At 58.6% G+C, this 25,094-nt stretch overlaps 1 protein-coding gene across 4 annotated transcripts in view; it reads left to right on the top strand.

Moving 5' to 3' along the window:
- The window catches only part of RGS3 (regulator of G protein signaling 3), a 78,873-nt gene extending 54,577 nt beyond the window's left edge, over positions 1 to 24,296 (top strand). The window contains exons 18-24 of one of the 4 annotated variants that reach the window (XM_082775965.1): positions 687 to 809; positions 14,432 to 15,064; positions 17,906 to 17,979; positions 21,227 to 21,328; positions 22,020 to 22,081; positions 22,694 to 22,860; positions 22,946 to 24,296. In XM_082775965.1, the coding sequence (XP_082632091.1) occupies positions 687 to 809; positions 14,432 to 15,064; positions 17,906 to 17,979; positions 21,227 to 21,328; positions 22,020 to 22,081; positions 22,694 to 22,860; positions 22,946 to 23,131 (1,347 nt within the window). In that variant the 3' untranslated portion in view covers positions 23,132 to 24,296. Of the gene's footprint in view, positions 1 to 686; positions 810 to 11,591; positions 11,782 to 14,431; positions 15,065 to 17,905; positions 17,980 to 20,085; positions 21,125 to 21,226; positions 21,329 to 22,019; positions 22,082 to 22,693; positions 22,861 to 22,945 lie in introns of those variants that run through there. The other 3 variants (XM_082775962.1, XM_082775963.1, XM_082775964.1) reach the window with 3 other exon arrangements.
- The last annotated feature ends 798 nt before the right edge of the window (positions 24,297 to 25,094 follow it).

Genomic DNA, 25,094 nt, shown 5'->3' with positions numbered 1-25,094 from the left:
AAGCCATGTCAAAGAGGAACAGGTCCATATCACAACAGGGCTGTGTAGGGAAGGGGCTGGGGCGGTGGGCAGGCTCTGAGGCTTGCAATGGGCTCAGCTGGGGTGGGTTCCTGTCCTTTCTCTCCTCCCTTGCTGCGCGTTGCTCACAGGCAGCGCGTGACCAGAGCTGGAGCATCCTCCTCCAAACGACCCCGACGCGTGCCTTAATGAAGGAGCAAGGGAGAGCCTGGCCTGCCCCTGCACCCCTCCCAGCCCTTCCCAGCGCAAAGGCAGTTGTTTTCATCAGTTCGCATTACAGCCCCTCACTGATGTTTGCATACAGCAAAGAGCAATTTCCATCATCTAATTTGGCTGAATAAGCAAGTTTGCACTGTGATGGCACAGGGTGCAGAACTGCTGGTGCTCTGCCCGCGCCGTACTGCTCTGCTCCCACTTATTATAGCAGAAATCTGCTGCTCTGCACCGCAGCAGCCTCTCTCCCTCTGTCTGGAGGAGATGCCACTGTGCAGCTGATTTCCCATCAGTTTTACTTTCTCATGCCCAGAGCGCCGGACGCTGGTGCGTGCTCTCCTGTTACACTCGCGTTCATCTGACAGTGCGTTGGAAGCGAGTAGTTTGCAAACAGAGCTGGGGCCTGCGACACGCAGCTAATGACCTTCTCTCTGCCTGTGTTTCCTTTACGTCAGAAGTCGGAGTGCTTATTAAGTTTGGAGGCTTACTCCCAGGAGCAGAAGAAGAGGATCTGCTGGTGTCTGGCTGAGAACATCACCAAGCAGCAACATCCGGCATCGGCTCCTCCAGAGAACAAGGTAAGCGACCTGTGCGGACACAGCCCTGCTGCTTGAGATCCCTGCTGGGAGCATCACGGGGCTCTGCCTGCAGTGGGGGCTTTCCTCTGGTAATGCTCGTGCCAGGTGGCTCGCTCCAGGGGCTGTTTTTTGCCAGGTGAGGAGTGAGTCTGCATTCAGGCACTGCTGCATCTGCAGCTTCCCGCCCTGCTTGGGGAAGCGGTGGCTGCGTCTGCATCCGCTGACCCAAGTCGAGGCAGACTTCAGCAAGCTGCCAGCTCCTGACGCCTCCTAGCATCTGTATTTGGACAGCTGAGACCGTGCAACCCAGTGTACAGCCTCTCCAGAGAGCCTGGCTGTAGGGCAGGACTCAGTCCAGAGGGAGAGGTTGAGGCCATGATCTCTGGGTTCTGATTAAAAGGCTCAGGTCATGGGAGCAGCGGTGTGGAGACACGTCCCTTCCGTGCACTCAGATGGACTCTGAGGCTTGGTCCATCCCCCACTGACAGCCTTAAAGCACAGAAAGGCCCTTTGAGCGCTGGTTTTCCTACATAGCACGGCTGCACCAGCACTTTCCCATACTGAAGAGGTTCAGCCTGGCCTGGGAGTGTGGTCTCGGCAGTGCTGGCAAGAGAAATGTGTGCGTGGATCGGGTTTGGAGCACTGTTGGGCATGTGTGCCCGGTGTGGATGTGGTTAACACCTCTGTCTGCTTGCTTCATGTCTGGGGATGCCTCTAAGGGGAGGTGTGTGACAGTGGCAGTTTGTGCCGGGCTCCTCTGGTCCCCCAGGGGTTGGGTTCGGATGGCTGGTGGGTGACCCACAGCCGTGGGACTAGGGAAACACGCTGTGCTGAGCAGTTAAAGTGCTTTAAGTGATGCAAATGTGAATCTTGGGGGCAAAACACCCAAATACCTCCTTGTGCCTGGTGATGAGCAGCTCCCGTGCCCAGCTGTCGTTTAGGTGCAGCCTTGGTGCTGAGTCTGGTCAGGCTCAAGGGCAGGCGGCTTTTGCTCTCGCCGTGTGAGCTGTGCTGCCACCAGACCCAGAGCAATGCGGCTTGTGCCCCACAGCATCCCACGCCGGGTCAGCACAAACATCAGCTCTGCAGGAGACGGAGCCTCCAGATTCCTTTTCCTGCCTGTTCCAGACCTACCAAAATAGCAACAACACAAAAAGCCTGAGAACGTGGTTAACAACCAAAGCTCTAGCAATGCGAAGAGCCCAGGGCAGCTCAGCCTGGTGACAAGGCTCTGCCACCTCTCTCACTTGCCTGTGCTGTGGCTTGCCGGCACAACGTGGTGCTGTGGCTCTGCCCCCGGCTGGGTACAGTCCAGGCTGGGCTGGGGGACCCTCTGAGACAAAGCCCCACAGGATCTCATTAAATCTGAGCTTCTCCAACGGGGGAGATGTTGTCAGCTCTCCATCACGATGTGAGTTCTCTCTCCCTTTCCACCCCAGAGTCTGCGTCCAAGGCAGGGTGTGGGGTTATGCCCTGGTTCTGGCACTCTGCTGGACCTACAAGCCCCGTGGCTCAGAGCAAAGCTCTGGGGGGTGCCTGCTTCCTGGGCTATTTCAGGGGCCTGGCCACCAGACAGGTGCAAAAATGCTGTAAGAGAGGTCACAAATCTTTCTAAGGCTTTTCTGTGCCTCTGTGGAAGAGAGAAAGCTTTGGAGAGTGGAGGACAGCCAGGGTGAGCCCTCTAGGGCTGTGACAAGGGGACTTTGTCTAAACGTGCTGCAGTTGGTGGAAATCCCACTGGCAGCATATAGGAAGGGAGAAAAGAAGCAATGGGAGCAACTCCCTGGTGCTTAACCAAGTCCATAGCACCATCTTCCATCCCAGCAAGGTAGAAACTGCCCTGTCTACAAGTTTAAAACAAACCTGGTCCTGAAGTGCAAGAGGAAACAGTGCGGAGAGCAGCTCCCGTGCAGCAGGATGAGGATGCTCAGTGGGGCATCAGAGTGCTCCAGGTGCCTGCGCACGTGGCCAGGCTGCAGCCAGGGCTGCCACAAGTGGTCTGTGTCAGGGTGGGCATCCCTGGGGACACCGGCACTGCAGGAGGTGTGCGGGGGGCAGGAGCTGGGAAAATGTTCCAGAAGACGTGGAGAACATGTTCTAGAGAACAAGTCTTATGCCTACTGCTACTGCAAAGGGGTTTGTGGCGGGGTGGGGGTCGGTCTCTTCTCCTGAGCAACAAGCGATAGGATAAGGAAATGGCCTCAAGTTGTGCCAGGGGAGGTGCAGGTTGGAAATTAGGAAACATTTCTCCATGGAAAGGGCTGGGAGGAATTGGAACAGGCTGCCCAGGGAAGTGGTTGAGTGACCATAACTGGAGGTATTCAGAAGGTGTGTAGATGTGGTGCTTGGGGACATGGCTTAGTGGTGGACTTGGCAGCGCTAGGTTAAGGGTTGGACTTGATGATCTTAGAAGTCTTTTCCAACCCAAATGACTCTGTGATTCTGTGATTCTAAAATCAGTTTCTTCTTGAAATGGAGAAGTGGTCCATTAGCTTTTGCTTGTTGCTTGCAAGCCATTTGATATTACGGCTATTTAGGGAAATCGGCTGGTGTCTGTGCTCTGTGAACAGGCAAATTAGGCTGGGAATATCAGCTTCTGCATGGCTGATTTTTACTCCAACTGGAAATCTGATTTTCAAAGCCTTCGAAACTGCTCCAGCTTGGCGAGAGGCAGCTTGTCTGGGGATGTGGGCTCTACTGGGTGTCGAGAGCCAAGAGGCAGCATGGCCTTGGTGCCAGGCAGAGCTGTGCGCTGTGCCAGCTGCCTGCTGCAGCCAGAGGAGGGGACGCTGCTCGGGCAGGGAGCCGCTCCTCTGCAGCCCCCACGGAGGGAACAGCTTCTCCCCCCGACACAGTAATGCTGCTGCTGGTTCTGCCACACGGTTTGTGGTGGGGCAAAGGTGCTCTGGCAGGATGGTCCGATCAGGAGAGCAGGGGCTGTACTGGCTGAGTAAAGCTGCATGGTGGTAACTTCTTGAAGCTGTGGGAATTCAGGCAGATTTAGCACTTTGGGATGGCACTTCTTGGGTTTCAAGGCCCCTGGGGTCTTCTCACTCAGGGACATGGCTCTGCGCAGCCACTGTCACCACCTCTGGGAGCATCTTCTGGGAGGTGAAGCTGCTGGGGTCTGGGAGCCACCAGCACTTGGTGCATCCAGCCCTGGAGGTGTAGGGACAGCCCCAAGGGATAAACCAGCTCCAGCCGTGGTCCCGATGAGCTTTTCCTGCCAGTCATTGCAGGCTGAATGTGTGGTCCTGCTGGCCAGTCCCTTGGTGGCTCCTGCAGAGGTGCTGGGCAGGGATCTGTGAACCTGCACTGTAAAACACATCACCGGGGTTACCCCGTTCGGTGACAAACATCCCCAAACAGGGAGGTGTGGAGCCGGGAGGTGAGCCAGTGCTGGTGAGGAACCACAGCCATGGCAATGTGATTACAGCAAAAGCAGCTTTATGAATTAATTGAGTTAGCCAGGCTGCCTCCTTGGGCCAAATAATGGCCATCTGTGCAGAGCACGGTGCTTTTTTTAACCCTGCATTGCTGCACTGGTCCAGTTTCCACATTAGCAGGACTGACGAGAGGGCAATCTGCAGGGCAGGGGCGAGGATGAGGCACCAGGGCTGGAGCTGCTCCAGCTGCTTTGGCTGCCGGGGCAGAAATTAGTGGCACAACACCCTGATGATAACGAACCTGCTACGACCGTCTGATTCTCACTGCTTGTTTCTTTGTGTCTTCCACACTCAGAACGGCTGATTACTCTTCCTTCTGACTCCGTGACCTGAGATTACCTCGGAGATGATGGCTGGCTGTATCTGAAAGATGTAGATTATCCTTAAGCTAAATAATTACGGACACTTTGTGGTGTGGACTTTGGGCCGTGGGAGCCCAGGACAGGCGCTCCCCTTGTTTCCCGTGGGAGGTGGTGGATCCGCAGCACTTTTCAGATCCCGGCCGCCGCTCTCTGTCCCGTGGCTGCCGACGGTGCGAGCAGGCGAGGACCGATCCTGCGCCCCGGCTCTGGGGCTGAGCCGCCCGCGGGAGGGCCGGGCCGGCCCCATCCTGGCCCTTCCTCTGATCAGGAAGGGCAGGGCTGATTCTCTCACTATTCACAGCGTGCTTGACAAGTGCAAGTAAATGTGCTGTCAACAAAAGCAAACAGTGTGTAACCGAGGGATGATTGAAACCAGGGCCGCAGCGGGTGCGGGAGGGCTCTGTGCCGAGGCGGCCGCGCTCCCCAGGCGCCTGCACTGCAGGGAGAGGCTCCTGGCGGTGGGGGCGACCCCTCCGCTGTCCCCCACGCCCTGCCTCCTCTTCCTCACCCCCGGGTTCCCCGCGTGCCCCTTGCTGTGTGCCTGCATCCCTTTGCCCTCCCTGTGCCTAGCAGCTCGCTGCCCCCAGCAGCCCGTTTCTCTTTCTTCCCCATCCCTTTGCAGGCTGGCTGTGCGCGCCCTTGAGCTGGCGTGGCCAAGGTGTTGGGGTGGCAGGGACAAGCACTTGGGTGGGGGACACTGGGGAGATGCTCCCCCTCACCCAGCACTCATGGTGCACTTTGCTCAGCAAGGGCATGGTCAGCACCATCCGCTGTTTGAGGGGGAAGGAGGGGAGGGACCTGCACCTTGCTTTGCTTTTGGACCAAGGTTTCAGCCCACATCACGCAGTACCCACAGGGCCAGCCTGGCCCCTGCCGTGTGCCCTCCCAGCCCCCTGCTCCTGCTGTCAGGCTGCTCACATGGAGGAGAAAACATCGGGGTTTATTCTGCCTCAGTAAGGGTTAAAGCCTCAGCTGGCAGTGCTTATGAGCCAGGTTACAAAAGTAAAGCAAATAATTATGTTGTTCCAAGCCAGCGAGCACAGCCCAGTCTCGCCCTGGGCCGGAAAAACTTGTTATTAAGGACAGCCAAAGGCTGCTCTGGTGAATTTGGGAGGCTGCAGGAATGGAGACCCTGTCCCCTGCAAACCAGGGACCAGCTCAACTCCGACCACTGAGAAATCTGGAGGAAAACGTCTCCGTCGGAGGTCCCCATCCCACCAGAGCAAGTGGGACCCTGAATCCACACTGGTGACCTCGATGCACACTGACGTGGGGAGCTCGCCCTCGGCACCCAATGGGCCAGGAGGACAACATTGACTCTAATTCAGCTGCGATAGGAGTTAGATAGATAGCAATGTGTGTGAATGTGAACGTAGAAGTAGATGCAGCTTGAGCCACCCAGATGTGGCTCCCAAGTGTGGCTCCAGAGCCATCCCGAGTGTTTAGTGTGCTCCCTTTTGTGGTCAGCTGTCCCGGGAGGCTGGTAGCCCTCTTCCACAGGAGCAAGCCCCAAACACAACCTGGCCATTGAAGGCTACATGGGGGGATGCTACTGCTCCCTGTGGGGCTTCAAAGCATGTCCCAAACCTCTCTTTATGAACATAGGGGTGCTCTTTATGCAGGGTCTTGTCCTGACCTGACTGTGAGCTCCCTGCAGTGCAGGTGAGCCCATGTGGGTGCTGAGGGCTCCTGGGCCTCCTTCATCCCCCTGCCCCCTTCGTGCACAACAGTTGGCTTCTACTCCCAAGCACAAGGATGTGGTGAAAAGCGTGGGGTGGCAAGGGTTCATCTGGACAGGCTTTTTGGCATTTTCCCCCGCACCAAGCCCTGGCTCCATCACGCTCAGTGCCCACCAGTTGATGGTGGCACAGAGATGTGATTGGGGCCACCAGCTTGGGACAGATGCTCGCAGGCTCCCAAGGCACGTGCGTACCAGGAGGGGTGGCAGAGCAGATGGGGCCAGCTGAAAGCCCTGGCTCCAGCTTTATTTGTTCGTTTGCTTAGCTGGACTCCAAAGCCATTAGGAGAGCAGACCTCTCCCCTCCAGCAAACACCAGCTCCTGTTTCTCTGGCGCCGTGCAGTGTGCTTCTGTGTGCAATGTGCTCCTGCGTGCAATGGCACGTCCCCCCCAATCAGGAGGACATGGTGGTGGAGTGTGGGCTGAAGCAGCCGCCGGCACCTCTATTACAGCCAGGGGCATTTTTAAACCCTTGAAGGTTGTTCCTCACGAATCCCCAGAAGGACTCGTAACAGCAAGCATGCTGGAGGGAGCCGTGCCAGCAGCCGGGGGGGGCGGGGGGGTTGAGCATCGTTGAGATCATTTCCACGGGGTTGTCAAAGGCACAGACTAAGTGGTTGAAGCCAGCGCTGATGTGATTTAATGAAGGCGCTGGAAGTGCTTTGGTGCAGCACTGCCTGTGGCAGGGGGATGCTGGCTGCGCGAGGCAGGGCTGGCACCGTCTGCTGGGCTGGTTCGGGAAGCTGCTCCTTCCTTCTAGCAGGGGGCTGCGAATGCACAGCCAGGCTGGCTCTGAAGCTGCTGGTGTCTGTGCCCCATGCTGCAGAGCTCCCTAAGGCATCACGTCCACACAGTGCCAAGATGTTGATGGGGGATATTGGGGTGGTTTTGCACCAGTGCCCTTGGGGACCCTCTAGTGCCCCAGGGAAATAAGGTGGCCCAGGGGAGAGGGGGAGGGGAAGGAGGGGGGGGGGTCACCGATGCCATTGCCATTGCAATAGTTACTTGAACCCTGAAATTTTTGCACAGCTGAAGGATGTTATTTTTGAAGTACTGGGGGGCTCTGGGTGGTGATGCCCAGAGTGCTGCAGGAGTGGGAATGCTTCATCCTGCTCCCTCCAGGAGCCTCAGAATCCTGCCCCGTAAAAGGCACCTCCTGATGCAGCTGCAGGGGAAGGCTTGGTGACCCAGGTGGGTTGCGTTTGGCTTTGCAGCCACCCTTGGTGTCTTTGGCACCATCAGGATACCTTCAGACACGGCCCTGGTGGTGCTGGTCACAGGCAGAGCTGCTCTGCCAGATCCCCCCTCTAAGGTGGTCGTTTCCTTGCCACCGTCCATGCCAGCAGCAGCAGTGGCTTTCAGCACCGACCTTGTGGTCCTGTTGTGAGTGACCCTGGGATGAGTCCTTTGTGACAGCTCTGCAGTGGCTGAGTGCAGCAGCTCAGGCTCCTGCCGTCACCTCCCTCATCCTGCACAGGGGGACAGTGCTCTGCCCCTGCTGATAACACCACAGAGAGGTTCCCCTCCAGCCAGCACTGCACCGTGTAATGTCTGCCTGCTGCCCCAGCAGGGGAAGGATGCTGAGGGGTCAGCCCTTGGGATGTGGGGACACATTTTGACAAACCGGGTTTCAGCCTGGCTGCGCTGGGTGCAGGAGATGGCTCTGCATGGCCGTCAGGTGGCTCACCTGTACCTGTGTTGGGGATGCCAGCCCCCACAGCCATCCCCATCGAGCTGTGGGGCTCTCCTGGGGACACGCTGGGGGTGGCAGCAGTGGTTGGGCTCTCCCTGGGCAAGCCGTGGCCTCTGGGATCACATGGATAAGAGGAAGAGTTGGGATTTTGCTCAGGGCCGGGACAGGACTGAAGCTCAGATGCTGCTACAGGACCTGCTCAACTCTGTGTGCTGATTGTGCCCCTCCGAGCCCCACTGTGCTGCTGCTGCTGCTGCCAGGATCTGCTCCTTCTTTCCCCTTCCCCACCCTGCCGCTTTCTTACTGCCAGGGATATTTATGACCCAGACATCATCTCACTGCCTTCCTGCGCTGGGTTACCTGGGTCGGAGAGGCTGCAGACCAAGGCTGGTGCCCAGCTTGGGCAGACTGGAGCCGTACCTCCAAGTACTGGGCTGGGGGTGCTCTGAATCCCGGGAGGCACCCCTGGCACGGTGACACCCTGGGCTGTGCACCCCTGAAGAAAAGGAGCTGAGCCCCTGCAGCCGTGGGCATCCATCAGGGAACGGTGGCGGTGGTGCAGATAACCCCTGGCACACCACGCCGCAGAGCATCCCCCACTTCAGAGCTGCCCCTTTTCCATAGAAAGTACTTTGGAAAAAACCCAACCGCCCACCTGCAGCAGGGTTTCATTTGCAGCACTGAAATTGGTCTGCGGCTCAGCGTCGCTCAGGGGCAGGACAGGGCAGGAGAAGGGGAGAGCTGCGGGAGCCGAGGCAGCGGGTTTCGCTGTGATGCATGGCGCTCCCTCCAGGCAGAGCAGACATCCAGTGCTACCAGCAGGTAATGGTGCCCCCAGGGATGGCTCGCAGAGCCGTAAATAGCACGCGGGGCACGAGGGAGCAGTGTCTGGGAGAGGCTGGGGCGGTTTCAGCTGCTGCCTGACACAGACATTAATAACGGCAGGGGCTGAGCTGCGCTGCGCCAGCGTCCGCCAGACCGCGGGCACACGTCGGGGCTGGAGGGAGATGCTGCTCCAGCTGGGATGCATCTGAGAGCCTGCGTTTGGTATGTTTTGCTTGCAAAGTTTGCAGCCTGAGGGCTGTAGCCTTGGTTGGGCGGGATCTGGCAGGTCAGGGAAGCTGTGCCGTGCCTCGGGAGTGCTGGTGGAATAACCTGTTTAAATAACAGGTCCCGGTCCCCGCGGGCTGGTCCTGGCAGTCTCCTGGGGAACTTGTTGCACCCACCCGGCTTTGTTTGTGGCAGCATTGGAAGGGCTGGTAAAGAGCAGTACTGGGGGGCACATGGGGGTGTTTGCAGTGATGGGGACTTTCTGAGGTTCCCTTGCAAATCTGGGCTGTGTGTGGCTGTGCCATCGGCTCCACATCGGCTGGCTCTCACTGCGGAGAGCGGCATCGCAGCGAGCCAACAACGCACCTTCTGCCTCAGGGCTTTTTGCAGCTTGGAAACTCTCCGTTTACCGGCACTGGGAACAAGAGAACAAACTCAGCCCTTGCCACTGAATTCAGAGCTGGATGCACGTTTGTAGCCTCAGGGAGAGAGGGCACTGGACTGGGGTCAGGTTGGGGGCCAGGGCTGGGGTGGCGGAGGCTGTTTGGGACCAAGGGCTCAGTGCTGTGCTGGCATTAAACCTACAATAACTGGAGCATGTGGCACGGGGAGGTTTTGTCCCATGTTGTTTGCTGACACCTTCAGCCATTCGATCCCAAAATGCAGAGTGCAGGAGCCACCCAACCTGGCTCCATCCTGTGTGCAGCAGGACCTGACCCGTGCTATGTAAAACCCAGGTCCTGCCACGCACCAGGCTGCTGCCCTTGGCACGGCAGCGGCTCCTGTCCCCTGCTGTGTTGCAGGGAGTAGGCGGCTCCGGGAGAGGCGCAGAGTGCGGCCGCAGGGCTGGGCAATGCCCCAGTCAGGGCCCATTTCCAGAGCCATCAATTGGGGATGGCGGTAATGGGGTAATGGGATTAGTGCAGGCTGCTGGCATGGGATCATTTCCTCCCACGGAGGGCAGCTTCTCCTTCCAGGGCTCCGAGACATTTCAAGCCCAGTTTTCTTTGGGCAGTACGGGCACTCACACCCCCGTGGGTGTCTCACTGGAGGCATACATCCACCCTCGCCACCCTGCCACGGCACGCTGTCGGATCCTGCTGTTTGGGATTATACATCCCTGCTTGCTTCTGCTGTTGCGTTAATTGCTCTGTATTAATTATTCATCGATGCAGTAATGAAGCAGGGAATGGGTAGAGAACCCTGCTGTGCGATGTGCCCTTGGCCTCTGGCCACGCTGCGCCGAGCCTCTGCAGCTCGGGAATGAGGAGCGGCGCTGCTGGGGGGTGATGCTCAGGAGCACTTTCAGAATGACCAATGAAAATTTTCTCAAGTTTTGGTAGTTCTGCTTTGACTTTCTGGCTTCATTTTGTTCCTGTCAGTCCCGTGCTGTGTCTTTAGATGCTGCTTCCCATAGCTACGTGTTTGATTGGTCTTTAATGGCCACTTTTTAAGTTTTGAGGGGCTCATCATCAATGATTTTGGTAGCATTGCAGAGGGCCAGTTAGAAGTTTCTAATCTGATGGATCTGCACACAGTCTGTCCTATGCTAAGACCCTTGAAATTATTATTATTATTTTTCCCCTACCACTTTGGGAAAAATGTATTTTAGAAACATTGGTGTTTCCCTGGGGGGATGTAGGTGCTGCTCCCACATCCCATCTGCCCTGGGGAGAGGTGTTCCACTGCGCAGGGAATGCTCTGTGTCCTCCCCAAAATCTCCCTGGAGAGAGATGTGGTCTCATTGCCATGGGGTTAAATGCTTTTATGGATGGGTGAGCTGGGGGCACCTTTGAACAAGGGTAGGATTAAGGGGAGCAGGAACCAGAGCAATTCTTCCATGGGACTGAAGGAGGACAGGGATGCTGCAGTCCAGAGGCAGCCCATGGGAGCAGCTCCTCCAGCAGTACCTTGGGAGCTCCAGCACAGTTGGAGCAGCATGTTCTGTGCTCTCATGCTCTGCTCAGTGTCCAACAGTGTAGTACCTGCAGGGACCTCCCTATTTTCCCAGCCTGATTTTTGTTGAGGAGCCGCCTGGGCACAGGGCAATGCAGTTATCGCAAGAGGAAGATGCACATTGCAAATACAAATCTGAGCATCCACATCATGAGCCAGGAAAGGCTGAATTCAGTTTTCTTGTGTCCAGGCTTTGCTTGAGCCACAGCATCTCCACCGTCATGAGGAGCACAAGGTTTTGAAATAAGAAGCTGAGGCCCTCAAAAAAATCCCCTGACCTCCCGTAGCCATGGATTTAGGGCTGTCAGATATCACAGCACTTCTGGCAATGTGTGAGAACTGGCAGCACAAGGGGAAGGCCAGCACAGGCTTCATCTCACAGCTGTGCTGTCACTGTGGCCGGTGTTTTCCCAGCTGGAAGTCCCAGCCATGGGCCACCACAAAGGGCATGTTATTTAAAGAAGTGCTGGAGAAGTCGAGGCCGCGCTGACAAACCCACATCTGCTGGCTGAAGGTCGCTCTGCTGGCGTCAGAGCAGCAGCAACCAGGAAAACTGGATCAAATTGCAGACCAAAGAGCAGAGGTTTGCAGTCATTCTCCTTCGTCTCGGCATCAGGAAAACCTCCGTGGCAGTGACCGAAGAGTTGCTCAAAGGCAGAGGGAGTCCAGGCAGCGGGTAGAGGTGAAGATGCTGGAATAGGCAGGACGAAATCTGGCTTTTTTGAGGTGTGTTGAGTTTTGGTCAATGGGGTAATCAATATTAGGGACTCGATAGATCTCAGAGCAAGCCTTCTTCCCTAACACTACCCCAGAAAGCTGTGCTGGGGCTTGGAGGCAGTTCTTTCTTCTACTTTCTCTTCCCCTTCTTGGGACATGCTGCCTTGGCAATGAAGTCTGAAGCAGAAACTGAAAGAGTGATGTGTGAGACCCCCTGGGGAGGAGGCAGGGAAACTCCTCAGCCTCCCTGGCTCAGGACAGGGAGACCCAGATATGGTGGACAGGAGGATGCAGACTTCAAGGATGGAAGACCCAGATGTTGAGGGCAGTGAGACCAAGTTGCTGAGGATAGGAGAACACAGATGTTGTGGATGGGGAGACCCAGGTTTTGGCTGCTGGCCCCTGAGCTACTGATGCTGGCCAAGGGAGAGGGACCCTTGCTGCAGGAATACCTTGGGGTGCTTCAGCAGAGTCCTTAAGTTGTAAGGACAGATGTCCCCTTCCCTTCCCTGCTGAGACAGCAGCAACACTGCCTCCATCTCCTGCCTCCTCCTGGACCCCTTGTCTATGATGATGGTGAGAAGGAAGCCTGGTAGTAGCTCTGTCCTCAATGTCCCAAACCGGCCTTGCCCAGCAAGGTGTCCCTTGGCTCTGTGCTGATGAAGTCCCTGGTGCCTCCAGCCCTGGTTGAGCTCATTGACCAACCACGACCACGTGCCTGTCCCATCCTTCCCTGCCTTTCCCCACCACCAGGTGACATTCAGCAGAGCTCATCCATGGCTCTTCTGCAAGGACAGGATTTCACAGCCCTGGTGATGCTTTCAACCCGAGATGAAACCTTCACTCGGTGGCAAGTCTCCTGCTCACATCCTCTGTGCCGCTGAAGAGCTGCAGATTCTCTGATTGAATTAGTGCAGGGATTTAATTTAATTCCCAAATGTCTCTCATTTTAAAGGAGCCTGTTTGTTTCCTTCTAGGGCCTTATCAGATGTGGGCAACCAGAAACGTTCAGCAGAAGGACAGAACAGATAGGGAGCTGTCAGGGACAGGGAGGGCTTTGCAGGGCTGCGTGGGTTTCTCCTCTAATTATTTCATGAAATAGTGATGTCAGTGATTGCAATACAAATAAGGCATAAACAGCATCAGTAAAACACACACTGGTGCAAATAGCGTCCTTGCACGGCAGGTCTGGAAACATCCCCTTTTGCAAGAAATTACACTGGGGGAGTGAAAGAGCCCCAAGGATGGGGTGAATCCAGTGTTTGCTTTGTGCCTCCCCCCAAACCCAGCTGTTCTGGGGCAGTTCAGATGATGCTAAATTGCTGGCTGCTGCAAGTCAGGGCTGGAGGGGATGAAGCTGGTCACAGGTGTAAGGGGACAGCTCTGGGGATGACAAAGGCATGGGAAGCCGTGGGCGAGCTGCCCTGTGTGCTGCCCAGGTGGCAGCTGGCTGTGGACAGCTGAGCCTCAACAGTTTTTGGAAAACTGGCTCACTTTTGGGGCCCTTTAGGAGGTCCCTATGGGTGCTCTTGGGTGCTGTGTGGTCTTTGCACCCTCACCTCTCTTTGTACAGGGATGTTTGGCTGGATGGGCTAATTCCCAACTCCTTTTGGAGTAAACCTGATTTATATGATGGTGGTGGCTTTGTTAACTCTGACTTTCTGCTTTCCACTGGGATCTTGAAAACACCCAGATTGTATCTGGGGTACAGTAATGGCTTTTGCTGTGCGACTTGTTACCTGGGGTCCTGTATAACCGTGTCTGTCCCAGCACACCAGCATGGGCTGTGCTTCCCGGGGTGGGGGCTTTCTCTCTGCTTCGCCCCTGCTGAGCTGGTGCTGCCCGTTTGGCTCACCCAGCATCTGTGCTGAGGGAAATTCCGGGGGACAGGATCAGCTGTGGCAGGGAAGCTTGTCACAGGCTCCTACGGCTCACGAAAAGTCCTTGGAGGTTTTTTCCCTTGGGCTACCCCAGGCTTTTGCCTTTGAAAGGGCAACGCTTGCTGGAAAAAGACGGCCCCGAAGGCTTAAAAAACTGACCAGAGCTGGTAGGAGCGGCTGTGGTTTTGCAAGGCCACAGCGCGTGGCCATGGGGAGCCCTGTGGCCATGGCACCCGGCCGGGGGGGCCGAACTGCTCAGGGCTGTGGCCGGGCTGAGCCTTGGGCAATCGGCCGATGAGCAGAGCCCGGCACTTCCCTCCTGCCCTTAATAATGCAGGGCAGGAGGGGCTGGAGCTGTTGGGTGAGTGTTTCTGGGTTTCCCTGCCTCTGCTGAGCCCCTCAGCTGCTCCCAAAGGGACAAGGGAGCTGTTGGGGTAAGGATGCTGCTCTGAGCTCTGCCTCTGTGGTGGAGCCACCCACCATGACCTCCGGTTTCCTTCAAACGCACTCGCCCACGGTGCTGCTGGAGCACGGAGCTGGGTGGCCCCATCCCACTGCCACCCCATAGCCACAGGGGGCCGTGGTGCTCTGGGGAGCGGGACTGGGACAGGATACTGGGGGGGACAAGGGGACAACACCATCCCACCCCACTGTTAGGGCTGTAGGGTTTGGGGCCAGCCTCGTGTTTGGGATGTTAGGAGTGGAGAGGCTACATGGGAGGGTGGCCAGCGAGAGATCTGGGATGCTCCTGCCTTCATCCTTCTTTATCTCCTGGGCAGATGCTGGAGACGGACGCTGAGAAGCCGGGGCAGATGCACTCAGAGGATGGGAAGGCGGCTGCAGGCGAAGCTTCTCCGGCCGCAGAGGCCCCAGCTCCGGCCGAGGCACCGGCAGCTGCCCAGGGGCCTCTCCTGGCAGAGAAGCAGCCGGAGCGGGGAGAGGAGCGGCACGGCGCCCTGCCGGCCTTCGTCATCCCCGAGGTGCGGCTCGACAGCACCTTCAGCCAGAGCGCGGCGGGCACGGCCGGCGGCACCACAGACGGCGAGGACGAGGAAGACGAGGAGGAGGATGAGGAGGAGGATGATGAGGAGGAGGAGGACGATGACAGCGACGAGAACTACCTGGAGAGGAGCGAGGCGAAGCGCAGCAGCATGATCGAGACGTCGGGCTGCCAGCCTGTCTACACGCTGAGCGTGCAGAACTCCCTGCGGCGCCGGACCCACAGCGAGGGCAGCCTGCTGCAGGAGGCCAAGAGCCACTGCTTCACCTCCGACACCACCCTCAACTGCTCGGACAGCCAGGGCACCAAGGGCCACTGGGCCCTGCCCTCCCCCAGGACCCTCAAGAAGGAGCTCACCAAGAACGGCGGCTCCATCCACCAGCTCACCCTGCTGTTCTCGGGTCACAGGAAGGTACGTGGAAGGTGCTGGCTCCGCGGGGTGGACGGGTCCTGCTTGGCCCTGGGGATGAGTGATGTCCCCAGAGTGGAGGTGCCCCCATGTGGGGGCCCCCTCTCCATGACCATGGCAAAGTTGGTGTCCAACAGGCCAGGAAGGTCCCCAGCGCCAGCTCTGGGGGACACTTAGCACCCTGGGGGTGTCACCATGTGCTGGTGTGGGGGTGGGAATCCCCATGGTGCCACCTGAGCCCACAGGGCCCCACAAGAGCCACCACCTGCCAAGATCCACAAAGAGAGGCACACATGGGTGTTTGCATGTGTGAAATGCTGCTCACAGTGGCAGGGACAGGGAGAAGCCAGGCTCTAGGGAGCCTTCTGTGACAGGGAGTCCCCGCTGTGCTCAGGGACACTGGGAGCTGGGTGTCTTTCTGCCCTGACCAGCCTCTTGCAGGGCTTTGATCCTGGCAGGGCATCCAAGTCTTAAACAGGCTGAGGAGGAGCCGTGCATCAGGCACCAGGAGAGCAGTGCTGGCACATGAGAGCCCACACGGGAGCTGGCCCCATGTCCCCGGTGCACAGCTTGCCAGCTTTAGCATAACAAATATTTATGGAACCAACCTGCCATTGCAAAGATGGGGTTTGTGGAGGGCTGCTTGCCCCAATCCCCCTGGGTGAAGGCACTGAGAGTGGCTGCGTGCTGTCCTGCCTGCCTGAGCCCCTGCCAGCTTCTCTCTGCCAGTGGCTGTGGGTAGGGCTCTGCTCGGGGCTGGATTGCATGGTTTGGGATCACATTGTGCTGTCTGGGACTGCACTGGATGGCTTAAGGCCATGTTGCATGGCTTGGGACCTTGTTGTGCAGCTTGGGATCTCATTGAATAGCTCAGGACCATGTTGCATGGCTTGGGACCTTGCTGCACAGCTCAGGACCACGTCACTCTGCTTGAGAGCACCATGCAGAGCTCAGGACCACATTGCATGCTGCACCCTGGCTGGCTGGTGAGAGCTCTTATAGGGCTGACAGGCCACCCAGATGGGGCTGCTGTGCAAAAGGGAAGCCCAAACCCTCTTGGAGGCTGGTGCCAGCAATTATGGGGCTGGGGGGGCTCCCAGATCCTATACAGAAGTATGCCCTTGTGGCAGGGACACCTGTGCTGCTCGGTGCAGAGGCAGTGGTGGTGGTGGTGATGGTGGTGAGGCTTCTGAGGTGCTGGCATGGCACGAGGCAGGTTTCACAATGCTGCTGTGCATGAAGCCTGGGAGCACACAGCTTGGCAGCAAGGGGCTGCTGCAGCACCGGCTGCCACCAGGCTGCAAGTTGAGCTCCTCCAAACGAAACAGCCCCGGTGCCTGTAAGACTGGACTTTTTCAGAGCAGAGAAGGGGACAGAGTGCTGGCAAGGGAACCTCTGGGTGTCCCTGTTCCTACAGCGGCTCGGTCCAGCCCTGCATGGCTGCTGCTTCAACTCACCTTCCCCAGGGTCCCCCAGCTTCCTCCCACCACACTGCCTCTCTGTGCACAGGGCTTCGGCCACGGCCATTCCCCCACCTACCCCTGGGAGGGACTTTTGGAGCTCTGTGCATTTTGAGGAGTCCAATGAAACCCTCCGAGCTTCCCAGACCAGGACACTGCGTACAATGTACAGTTCCCCTTTGCATCCCCTCCCACGGCAGCACCGAGCCCCAGCAATGCCTGCAGGACTACGGCACCCAGTGGCCTTGCTATGTCCACCAGGCTGCGTTTTATTCCCCGGCAGCACTGCAGAGGGGCTCGCGTTGTTGTCCCTTTTAACACCATCATGCCCACGGATCCCTGCTCCCCTCTTTCCCGCGGTCGGGGCCCTGTTGTTCTAGGAGCACATTGTGGCCGGGAGCGCTGGGACCCCTCGGGCCGAGGTTTGCCACTGCTGCCTTTTGTCCCTGAGCGCAGCGGGGCCTCTCCGGACAATGGCAGGAAGCGTGCCCCGGCTGCGCGTCGCCCTGGCCGGCCCGCCCGCCGGGCCCTATCTGCGGGGGGAAGGCGCTTTGCAGGGGCCGCATTGTTTGGGGCCGATAAACTCCGGAAACCCGGGCGCAGAATGGAAGGAAGTGTCAAAAGTCTCGAGCCCAGGGCCGCTGGGCTGCGCAGCTGGTTCCCACGGCACGGCTGCAGGACAGTGATCCTGGAAAGCGCCCTGAGCAAGCGGCGTGGGGCTGGGCTGGGTGTGGGGCTGGGCTGGGTGTGGGGCTGGCCATGAGCCCCTTCCAGCCATGCTCAGTAATGGGTGAAGTAGCAAAGCCCCTGAACGAAGGTGGTCCAAGGGGTCCCTATGCCTGGCCCTGGGCTTCACAGCTCAGAGGCTGCACTGGTGCCACCCCAACCTTGCAGCCCCTCCGAGGTCCCCTTGGTTTGCCCAGGACACCCCAGGGTGGTGGTCAGGGAGAGGAACTGCTGGGTGCTCCCCAAAGCTGCCATGATGTGGTTCAGTTCTGGCTGAGCCTCTCTGGGGGGACCCTGAGTTTCTTTTGGGTGCCCAGCCCAGCTGGGATTGAAGTTTTGGGAAGGGGGATGTGGGTGTCCTTGCAGGAGGTGCTGCTGTCAGTACTAGAGGGGAACATGGGCCACCACCTGTGAGGTGTCCATTGTGGGCTGGGGGTGTGATGGGCAAGGGGGCACAGGTTCCCATGGTGGAGGGGAGAGGAGCTTGGCTCCCCTCACTTTGCTACAGCCACATGTGGCTGCGGGAGGGAGCCACGTGGCTGCTGTGTGGGCACGGGGACTCATAGGAGATGCTGGCAGGGCTTTTTGGTGGCACTTGGCACCTACACGGTCATGTACCAGTATGGTGATGCAGACGCTGTTTTTCTCTTCCCTACAGCTGAGCGGAGGTGACGCCGAATGCAGCTGTGATGAAGGGGATGAGACCTCCCGCAAGAAAAGGAGCAGGAGCCTGTAAGTGTCACGCTGTGGTGGCATCGGACTATGCCATGGCTGCTTCCCATGGTCAAACACCCAGGCTGAGCCCTGCTCATGTGGGAAACCTTTGGGGTCTCCCCTGTCTCATTCACCCAAGCTTTGCCAGGAGGGAAGCAACAAAGATGGGCATGAGCTATGGTTTCACAGAGTTGTGATATTCGGGGAGGAGGTGGGATGCGCTCCAGGGACATTGCCTAGCCTGGCTGGGAGCATCTGTGACTTGGTGTTACTTTGATGGATGGGACGAAGGAGCTGGGGGGACAGGGATGCAGCTCCTCGGGGCCAGCAAAGCTCCTCTCTGGCCACACTGGGTTCGGTGAGAGGATGTGTGAGTTGTGAAACGTGACCTGGGGGCCTCCTTCCTGCTGGCCCCATGCCGGGAGGAGGTTTCGCCCTACAGGGACAGGCTGTGGGGCTTGTGCATCGCAGCATGCTGGCAGCATGGTGGGAGCAGCCCCAAGCATGGGGGCCACCAAGGGACACCCACAGCCCTGCCAGTGCCGGTAAGGATTTGGGGTGTCCCAGAGCTGATCCAGGCAAGGACAAGGGAGCCGTGGCCTTTGCTTCCCACGATCACAACTGCAGCTTGCTGGAGGCTGCCGTGCCGGCAGGGCTGTTTTGGAACGAGCTGCCTCCGGTTTCGCAAGGCAGGATGCGTCGGGGCATCATGGCCGCAGGGTGCTGGGGCCCGGGGCCGTCCCCGCTGCACGTGGCCGGGGCAGGTGGAGCAGCCACACGTGTTTGCAGCTGCCCCGGCTGCCCCGGTGGGTGGCTGCACGCGCCGGCTCGACGGCCTCACGGCCACGCAGCTGCCAGCGAGCGGCACTGTTGTCCCGCGCGCTCCCACGCACTGCTGCAGCTGGCTATTTTTAGCTCTTTTCATTATCCCCCCCCCCCCCCCTTACTCCAGACACTTGAAATTAAAATAAATCCCTTGCCATCTGCAGCAGGGACATCCCCCATGTGAGCTGGGGGAATCGGGGCGGCGGGGGGCCGGGGGCGGGTGCAGGGAGGGTTTTGTGCTCACCTTGAGGCAGCCGGCGGCGCATCGCACCAGCCGGCTATTGGCTGCACGGCTGGGTGGCCAGCTGGCCACCAGGAGTATTTATGGTGCAAGTGGCCGGGGTTCGGCACTCGCCTCTCTGGCACCGTCTCTGCTCGCGCGCGGGCGCTCCCCGATGTACCACACCATGGTGGACTTTTCCGAGAAATACCTGGAAAGGTAGGAGCGGAGCTCCCTGCAGGGACAGGAGATGCGCTTTGCAGGGACAGGGCTGGATGTGGCATGGGGAAACGGGGCTGGACGGGGCCTCGCAGCTGTGCTGAGGGCAGATCACTGTATAGGGGCGACTCCAGACATAAAGCAGCAATTTCTTATGAAATGTTATTTTTGCTGTGGCAGCTTATGCTGCAGATTGGCTGCACCTGGGGGCTGTGCATGCCCACAGCTGATGCTACCAGGTTTTGAGCTGTTTGTTACTTATTTACAAGCATCTGCAAAGGGAGCAGTGAGAGAGCGGTGTCTTGCAGGTTTCAAATGTGGGAACTCCTCTGGGTGTTGCCTTCTGGTGTATTGCAGCTGGCAGATCTGCCGGTGAGCACCTGCAGCCCGGCACTGCGGAGCTGCCCGCTGCGGGTGGCCGGTGCCTTGCAGAGGGCTGTGCAGGGCAGGCAGCCCACGTGTGCTGCTCCCTCGCACGGATGTGCACACACAAGGGCTCCTCAGTGCTTTTCAGCCCGGCCAGGCTCCCAGCTGCAGTGGCCGTGTTGCTAAACTGGGAACAGTGCTGAAATTGTTGCTCAGAACTGTGTGGGGTGGCTTGTCCTGTGCAGTGGCTTACTGGTGGGGCGGTGATGGGATGCAGATGGGCTTTGGAGTGTGAGGCTCCTCGCCTGGATCCATTTGTCCCGTGTTAGTGCTGTGATGGTGCCTGGCAGCAGCTGGGGACAGCTGTGGGTTCAGACAGCATCGGTCAGAGTGGGGCAACTTGAACCCTCCCATGTCCTGTGTGTCCCCAGCCAGCCCTGGGCACACTGTCGGGCTCAGGCCATGTTCAGGGGTGGCTCCTCCAGCCACCCAGCGATGTGGGACCTGTGGGAGGTGGCTGGGGTTGTCCGGCCGTGCCACCCTGAGGCTCCATCCACCCTGCTGGCCTCACTGTCCTCTGTGCAGGACAAGCACCCTGTATCACCCTGCATGTCTCCTGTGCGTCCCCTGTGCACCGTGGTGTCATGCAGGAGCTGTGCCACGAGGGGACAGCATCGTCCGTGTGTGTCCTTGCCCCGTCACCTCTGCCACCTTCCGATGCCCGCTGAGAGCCTTGGCAGGGCTGGGCCCTTTCCCATGGCAGCTGCCAAAACTTTCTGCTTTGTGCTGGTGGCAGCTTCCTGGGGAAACGGGGAGCCCCGTGCCCATGTGCACGTGTGTCCGTCTGTCCAGAGATAGCGGTGTGGGGACGCATGCAGGGTGGCGATGCCAGTGCTGTGGGTCACCAGCATGTCCCAGGCACCCCGTTACGGAGATGTCCCTATGGCCATGCCCACTCCAGGCTGGCACTAGACAAGTGTGAGCACCAGCGGGTCCCAGTCCCGCAGAGGGGACACAGCGAAGCGCTGGCGTCCCCCCTCAGCTCCGAACCCTCCTCAGCCCCGCCGCCGGCCCCGCTGCATTCCCCAGGACGCCCGCGCTCTATAAATAGCGCTCGTAAATCCCCGCCGCGATTATTTTCCCCGCCATCCCTTGAAAGGCCCCAACTCTCCGCCCTCGGCGCTGCTTTTTCCACCTTTCCTTGAGTTTCCCCAGCAACGGCGGGGCCGCCCAAAGCAGCGGCGGGGCTGACACAGCCCTTGCTCACCCACGCCTCGTCCACGCCACGCAGCGCCCGTGCTGAGCCCTCCCACTTCCGCACCCGCTGCCCAGGGCAGGAGCACGGCCCCGAGCCGGCGTCAGAGCGCCCGAGCGCTTGGCCGGGCCGGTCACGCCGGGAGCCGCCGTCCCGACAGCCATGCCCTTTTTCCGTGACCTTTCCAAGCCTCAGCCGTTGGAGTTTCACGCCGAGATGCTGCTGGGCGTGCAGCGGCCGCACAATGGCAGCCTGCAGCGCCGGCACACCATGAAGGAGTAGGTGGTGGGCGAGACGAGGTTGCCGGTGGGTCCCGGCACCCTTGGGTGCCCTGTGCTCCCCACCTTGCCCGCCTCCTAACGCTCGCTCTTCTTCTCTAGAGCCAAGGACATGAAGAACCGGCTGGGGATTTTCCGGCGGAGAAATGAGTCCCCAGGAGCCAACCCCTCCGGCAAGCTGGACAAAGTGCTCAAGTCGCTCAAGTAGGTGCCGCGGGCAGGGGGCGTGGGGCACGGCACCGGGGAGCACCCAGGTGCACGGGGGGCTGGGGACAAGCCCCGGCTGGGCTGAGTGTCACCCCCGGGGTGGTCACCCTGGCTGGGGGGAGGCTGCGGGAAACAGCTCGTGTAGCCAGAGCTGTGTTAAAAACATTTTTTGGCTGAATAACCCCCTCAGGCAGCGGGGAGGTCCCTGCCCTGTGCCAGTAGCACAGCAGCAGCTCGGGCTGGAAATTTCCGTGCTTTTGCCCAGTACGTGAAACTTTCAACTGGCTGGAGGATGCTTTGGGAAACCGCTTGGCTCTGGAGGTGCTCCAGCAGCCGGAGACGAGCCCTGCCCGGCCTCGTGCGCAGCGTCTTGAATGGGGAGTCTGAAATCCCTGCTGTCACGCAGCTCCTGGGCATTGTCCTGAGCTTTTCTAGTGCTTGCCCAGCCACAGCTGCCCAGCCAGCCCTCGATATATCAGATTTTCTTCCTGCCACTCGAAAGGCAGAGGTTTCCTTCAAGCAGAGCCACTGCCTGTGGCTGCTCGTGTGCTGTGGGTGCCGATGCTGGCTGTAGCAGGGCTTGCGGCGATACTGCTGCTGCTGGAAAGGATTTTGCCCCCGGGCAGTGGGGGCAGCGTGTGGCAGGCAGCGGCCACAGCTTTGCCAACACACAGCCCTTCTCCTGCAGGCCTGCACCAGAGGAAGCTCTCAAGTGGGGGGAGTCCCTGGAGAAGCTGCTGCTGCACAAATGTGAGTGTTTGCCCCTCTCGTTTGCCTTTGCCACCAGGGAATGTCCAGGCATGTGCATGGGGAAAGCTGGGATTTCCTCTGTTAATCCCTCCTGTGCCTAGGGGAGAGCAGGGGGCTGGCAATGAGCTGTCCTTTTCCTGTACCCATTTTTCTCCTCCCAGGCTGGGGAGGACTTTGCTATAGGAGTTGAGGGGGGGAGCTCCTGGCGAGGGAAAGGCTCTGATTTGCGTGCAAGGCTCTGTGGAGCAGGAGCTGCTTTAGACCCTTTCCCCTTTTTGCCCTACCATGCATCACAGCTGGGGCACCCCACATCATGCTGACATCCCTGTGGGGATGGCAGGGGGGTCCTGTCCCCATCGCTGTCCCCGCTCCCCACCGAGCCTCTGCTTCTCTGCTCCGTGTGCATGACGCTGGGCTGAGACCTGGGCATTCAGCACACGTGTGACTCACGTTGGCGCTGCCAGGCCAGGCAGAGCTGCCTGCACCCTCTGCTTTGCACAGGAATTTGGGAGGGATATTTTAGGGGGTGATGCAGGGAGGGATTTTAGGTTGCACCTCTGTGAGTAGAGCCGTGTGTCTGTCCGGGAGTAGAGCCGTGTGTCTGTCCCGCAGATGGGCTTGCAGCCTTCAGGGCCTTCCTGCGCACCGAGTTCAGCGAGGAGAACCTGGAGTTCTGGCTGGCGTGCGAGGAGTACAAGAAGATCAAATCCCAGTCCAAGATGGTCTCCAAGGCCAAGAAAATCTTTGCGGAGTACATCGCCATCCAGTCCTGCAAGGAGGTGAGGCTGGCTCCTGCCCTGGCGCGTGGCTCTGTGCCTCGTGGCCATGCAGAGCTGCTCACGGTGCTGCTCTCCCTTCCCACAGGTGAACCTGGACTCGTACACGCGGGAGCACACCAAGGAGAACCTGCAGAACATCACCCGCAGCTGCTTCGACCTGGCGCAGAAGAGGATTTACGGACTGATGGAGAAGGACTCGTACCCCCGCTTCCTGCGCTCTGACTTGTACTTAGACATAATTAACCAGAAGAAAGCCAGCTCCCCGCTGTAGACCCAAGGACTCTCTCGGGGCAGACTGGGAGCTGTGTGTTTACATGGAACCGGCGGTGGTGGCCTCGCCGGGGGGACGGTGGGTGCGTGCCTTCCTGCTGCTGGTCGTGCCCCCGAGCCGTACCCCTGCGGCCGATGGGCGTGGGGCAGCTGAAGCCACCGAGCACGAGGCTGAGGGGACCAACAAGCCAAGCAGTCTGGTACTGCTCCATCACCCACCCCATCTCACCATCGCTGGTACGACGCCTTCAGGGTGGCTCCGGCATGGATTTTAGCCAGGAGGGAAGCTCCCACAAGACTACTGTGAAGCCTGAGCTGTGAGCATCGCTGGAAGGTGATGAGTGATCCCAACTCGGCGAGGAGGAGGGAGGAGGAAGACTTTTGTGCAGGGCTCCGGCAAGGGGAAGACATCACCGAAGTGAGCACCATCCCTGGACAAAAGACTTCTGAACTGGAGCATCCCCGTGGTGCTGCTGCGCTTCCCTTGCTGGAGGTGCCTCCTGGCTCCCCCAGAGCAGCCAACTTGCAGGAGCGCGGCGCTTTCTTCGCTCGTGGTGGGTCCTTGCCCTGCACTGCAGGGGTGCAGCCGACCCTCCTGCTCCCACCCCTTGCCTCCTGGTTTATTTATTGACCTCCTGTAGCTGGACGCATTGCTGTATAATAGGAAATCCTTTTGTCCTTTCCCGTTCTGAAATTACAAGTGCAATATTTGTGCGTGTCGCGGCGGCATTCTCCCATGGAGCGGAAGCCTTCTCTTTTATGAGTGCGTGCAACATTTTCTAAGTTTGCAGGTTTTATCTGAAAAAAAAAAAAAAAAGAAAAACAAAAAGAAAAAAAGCGTTCCCTAGCAGCGGGCCGCTGGGGGAGCCTGGGTGTACATATCCTGCCCTGACGACAGAGGGTTTGCTGATGGAGATAAGCAGCTCTGTGAATCAGATGCTCTCCCTACTCTGGATAAAAATATTGCGTTTTGAGACGCAGGGGTTGTTGCTGAACCTGGCAGAGCTGGATGGACTGCATGCGTCCGGATGCCCAGTTTACAGTGCAAAGCATCTCTGCAGCTAGCAAAAATACATTGTCATGGTCATAGGTAAATAAAAGGAGAATATAATTTCTTGTAGCCTTTTCTTCATGGCATGTTTCTCAGTGCTGGTGGAGCCAGGCTCCTCCCGTTTCACCAAGGAGCATAAAATCCTGTTATTGCATAGCTAAAGATGGGAAAAGGCTAGTTCCATGAATTTCTGAGCTGTTTTTTATGATGCAGCAGCTGCCAGATGCTCTTGGGTTAAAGGCTGAGGCCAGTAACAGAAAGTTTTGCCCAAAATGAGTCTGTTCCCAGGGACAGCATTTGCTGTGTATACACAGTGGGGCACGAGCCTCTGAATGAGGAAATGCCCAGAAATTTACGTGACCTCATGTAGTGCCAGGTCCCTCTGGGGACACACCAAAAGAAGCAACAAAAAGCTTGGCATCATCTGCAGGGGCCGGTCACGGCGTGTCCCATAGTTAAAATTTCTTATGCCCATCGCTGCAGCTGCTTGTAGTCAGACTCAGGAAGCTCGATGTGCCCGTGGCATTGCGGGGCTGTGGCTCAGGGAGCCATCCTTTTCGTGGAGTGGAGGGGCTGCTGACGATGCCTGGGGATGGAGGTGACATGGTGCCCGTGTCCTGTGGGCACAGCTCCCCCAGCATGTGCAGTCCCTTCTTGGGATCCATCTGCACCTCCCTCCTTATCCAGCCAGTGGGTGATGCCCAGGTGGGGAAACTGAGGCAGGGCTGAGGGACCCTCTGGAGTTGGCTGGAAGCAAATCGCCTCCAGAATGCCTCCAGGCTGCAGAATGCCTGCAGGGCTCTCCTGGGACTTTTGGCACCCGTGCCATGGCCCCCAGCTGTGACCTGGCCACCATCACTGGTGCAGCCTCCTTGCAAGCGCTGTTGGCCCTGGCTGGTGTAGGGATGTCGAG

This window comes from Aythya marila, assembly GCF_965140915.1.
Source record: "Aythya marila genome assembly, chromosome: 19".
NCBI lineage: Eukaryota > Metazoa > Chordata > Aves > Anseriformes > Anatidae > Aythya > Aythya marila.
This window is presented reverse-complemented; position numbering and strand designations above follow the sequence as displayed.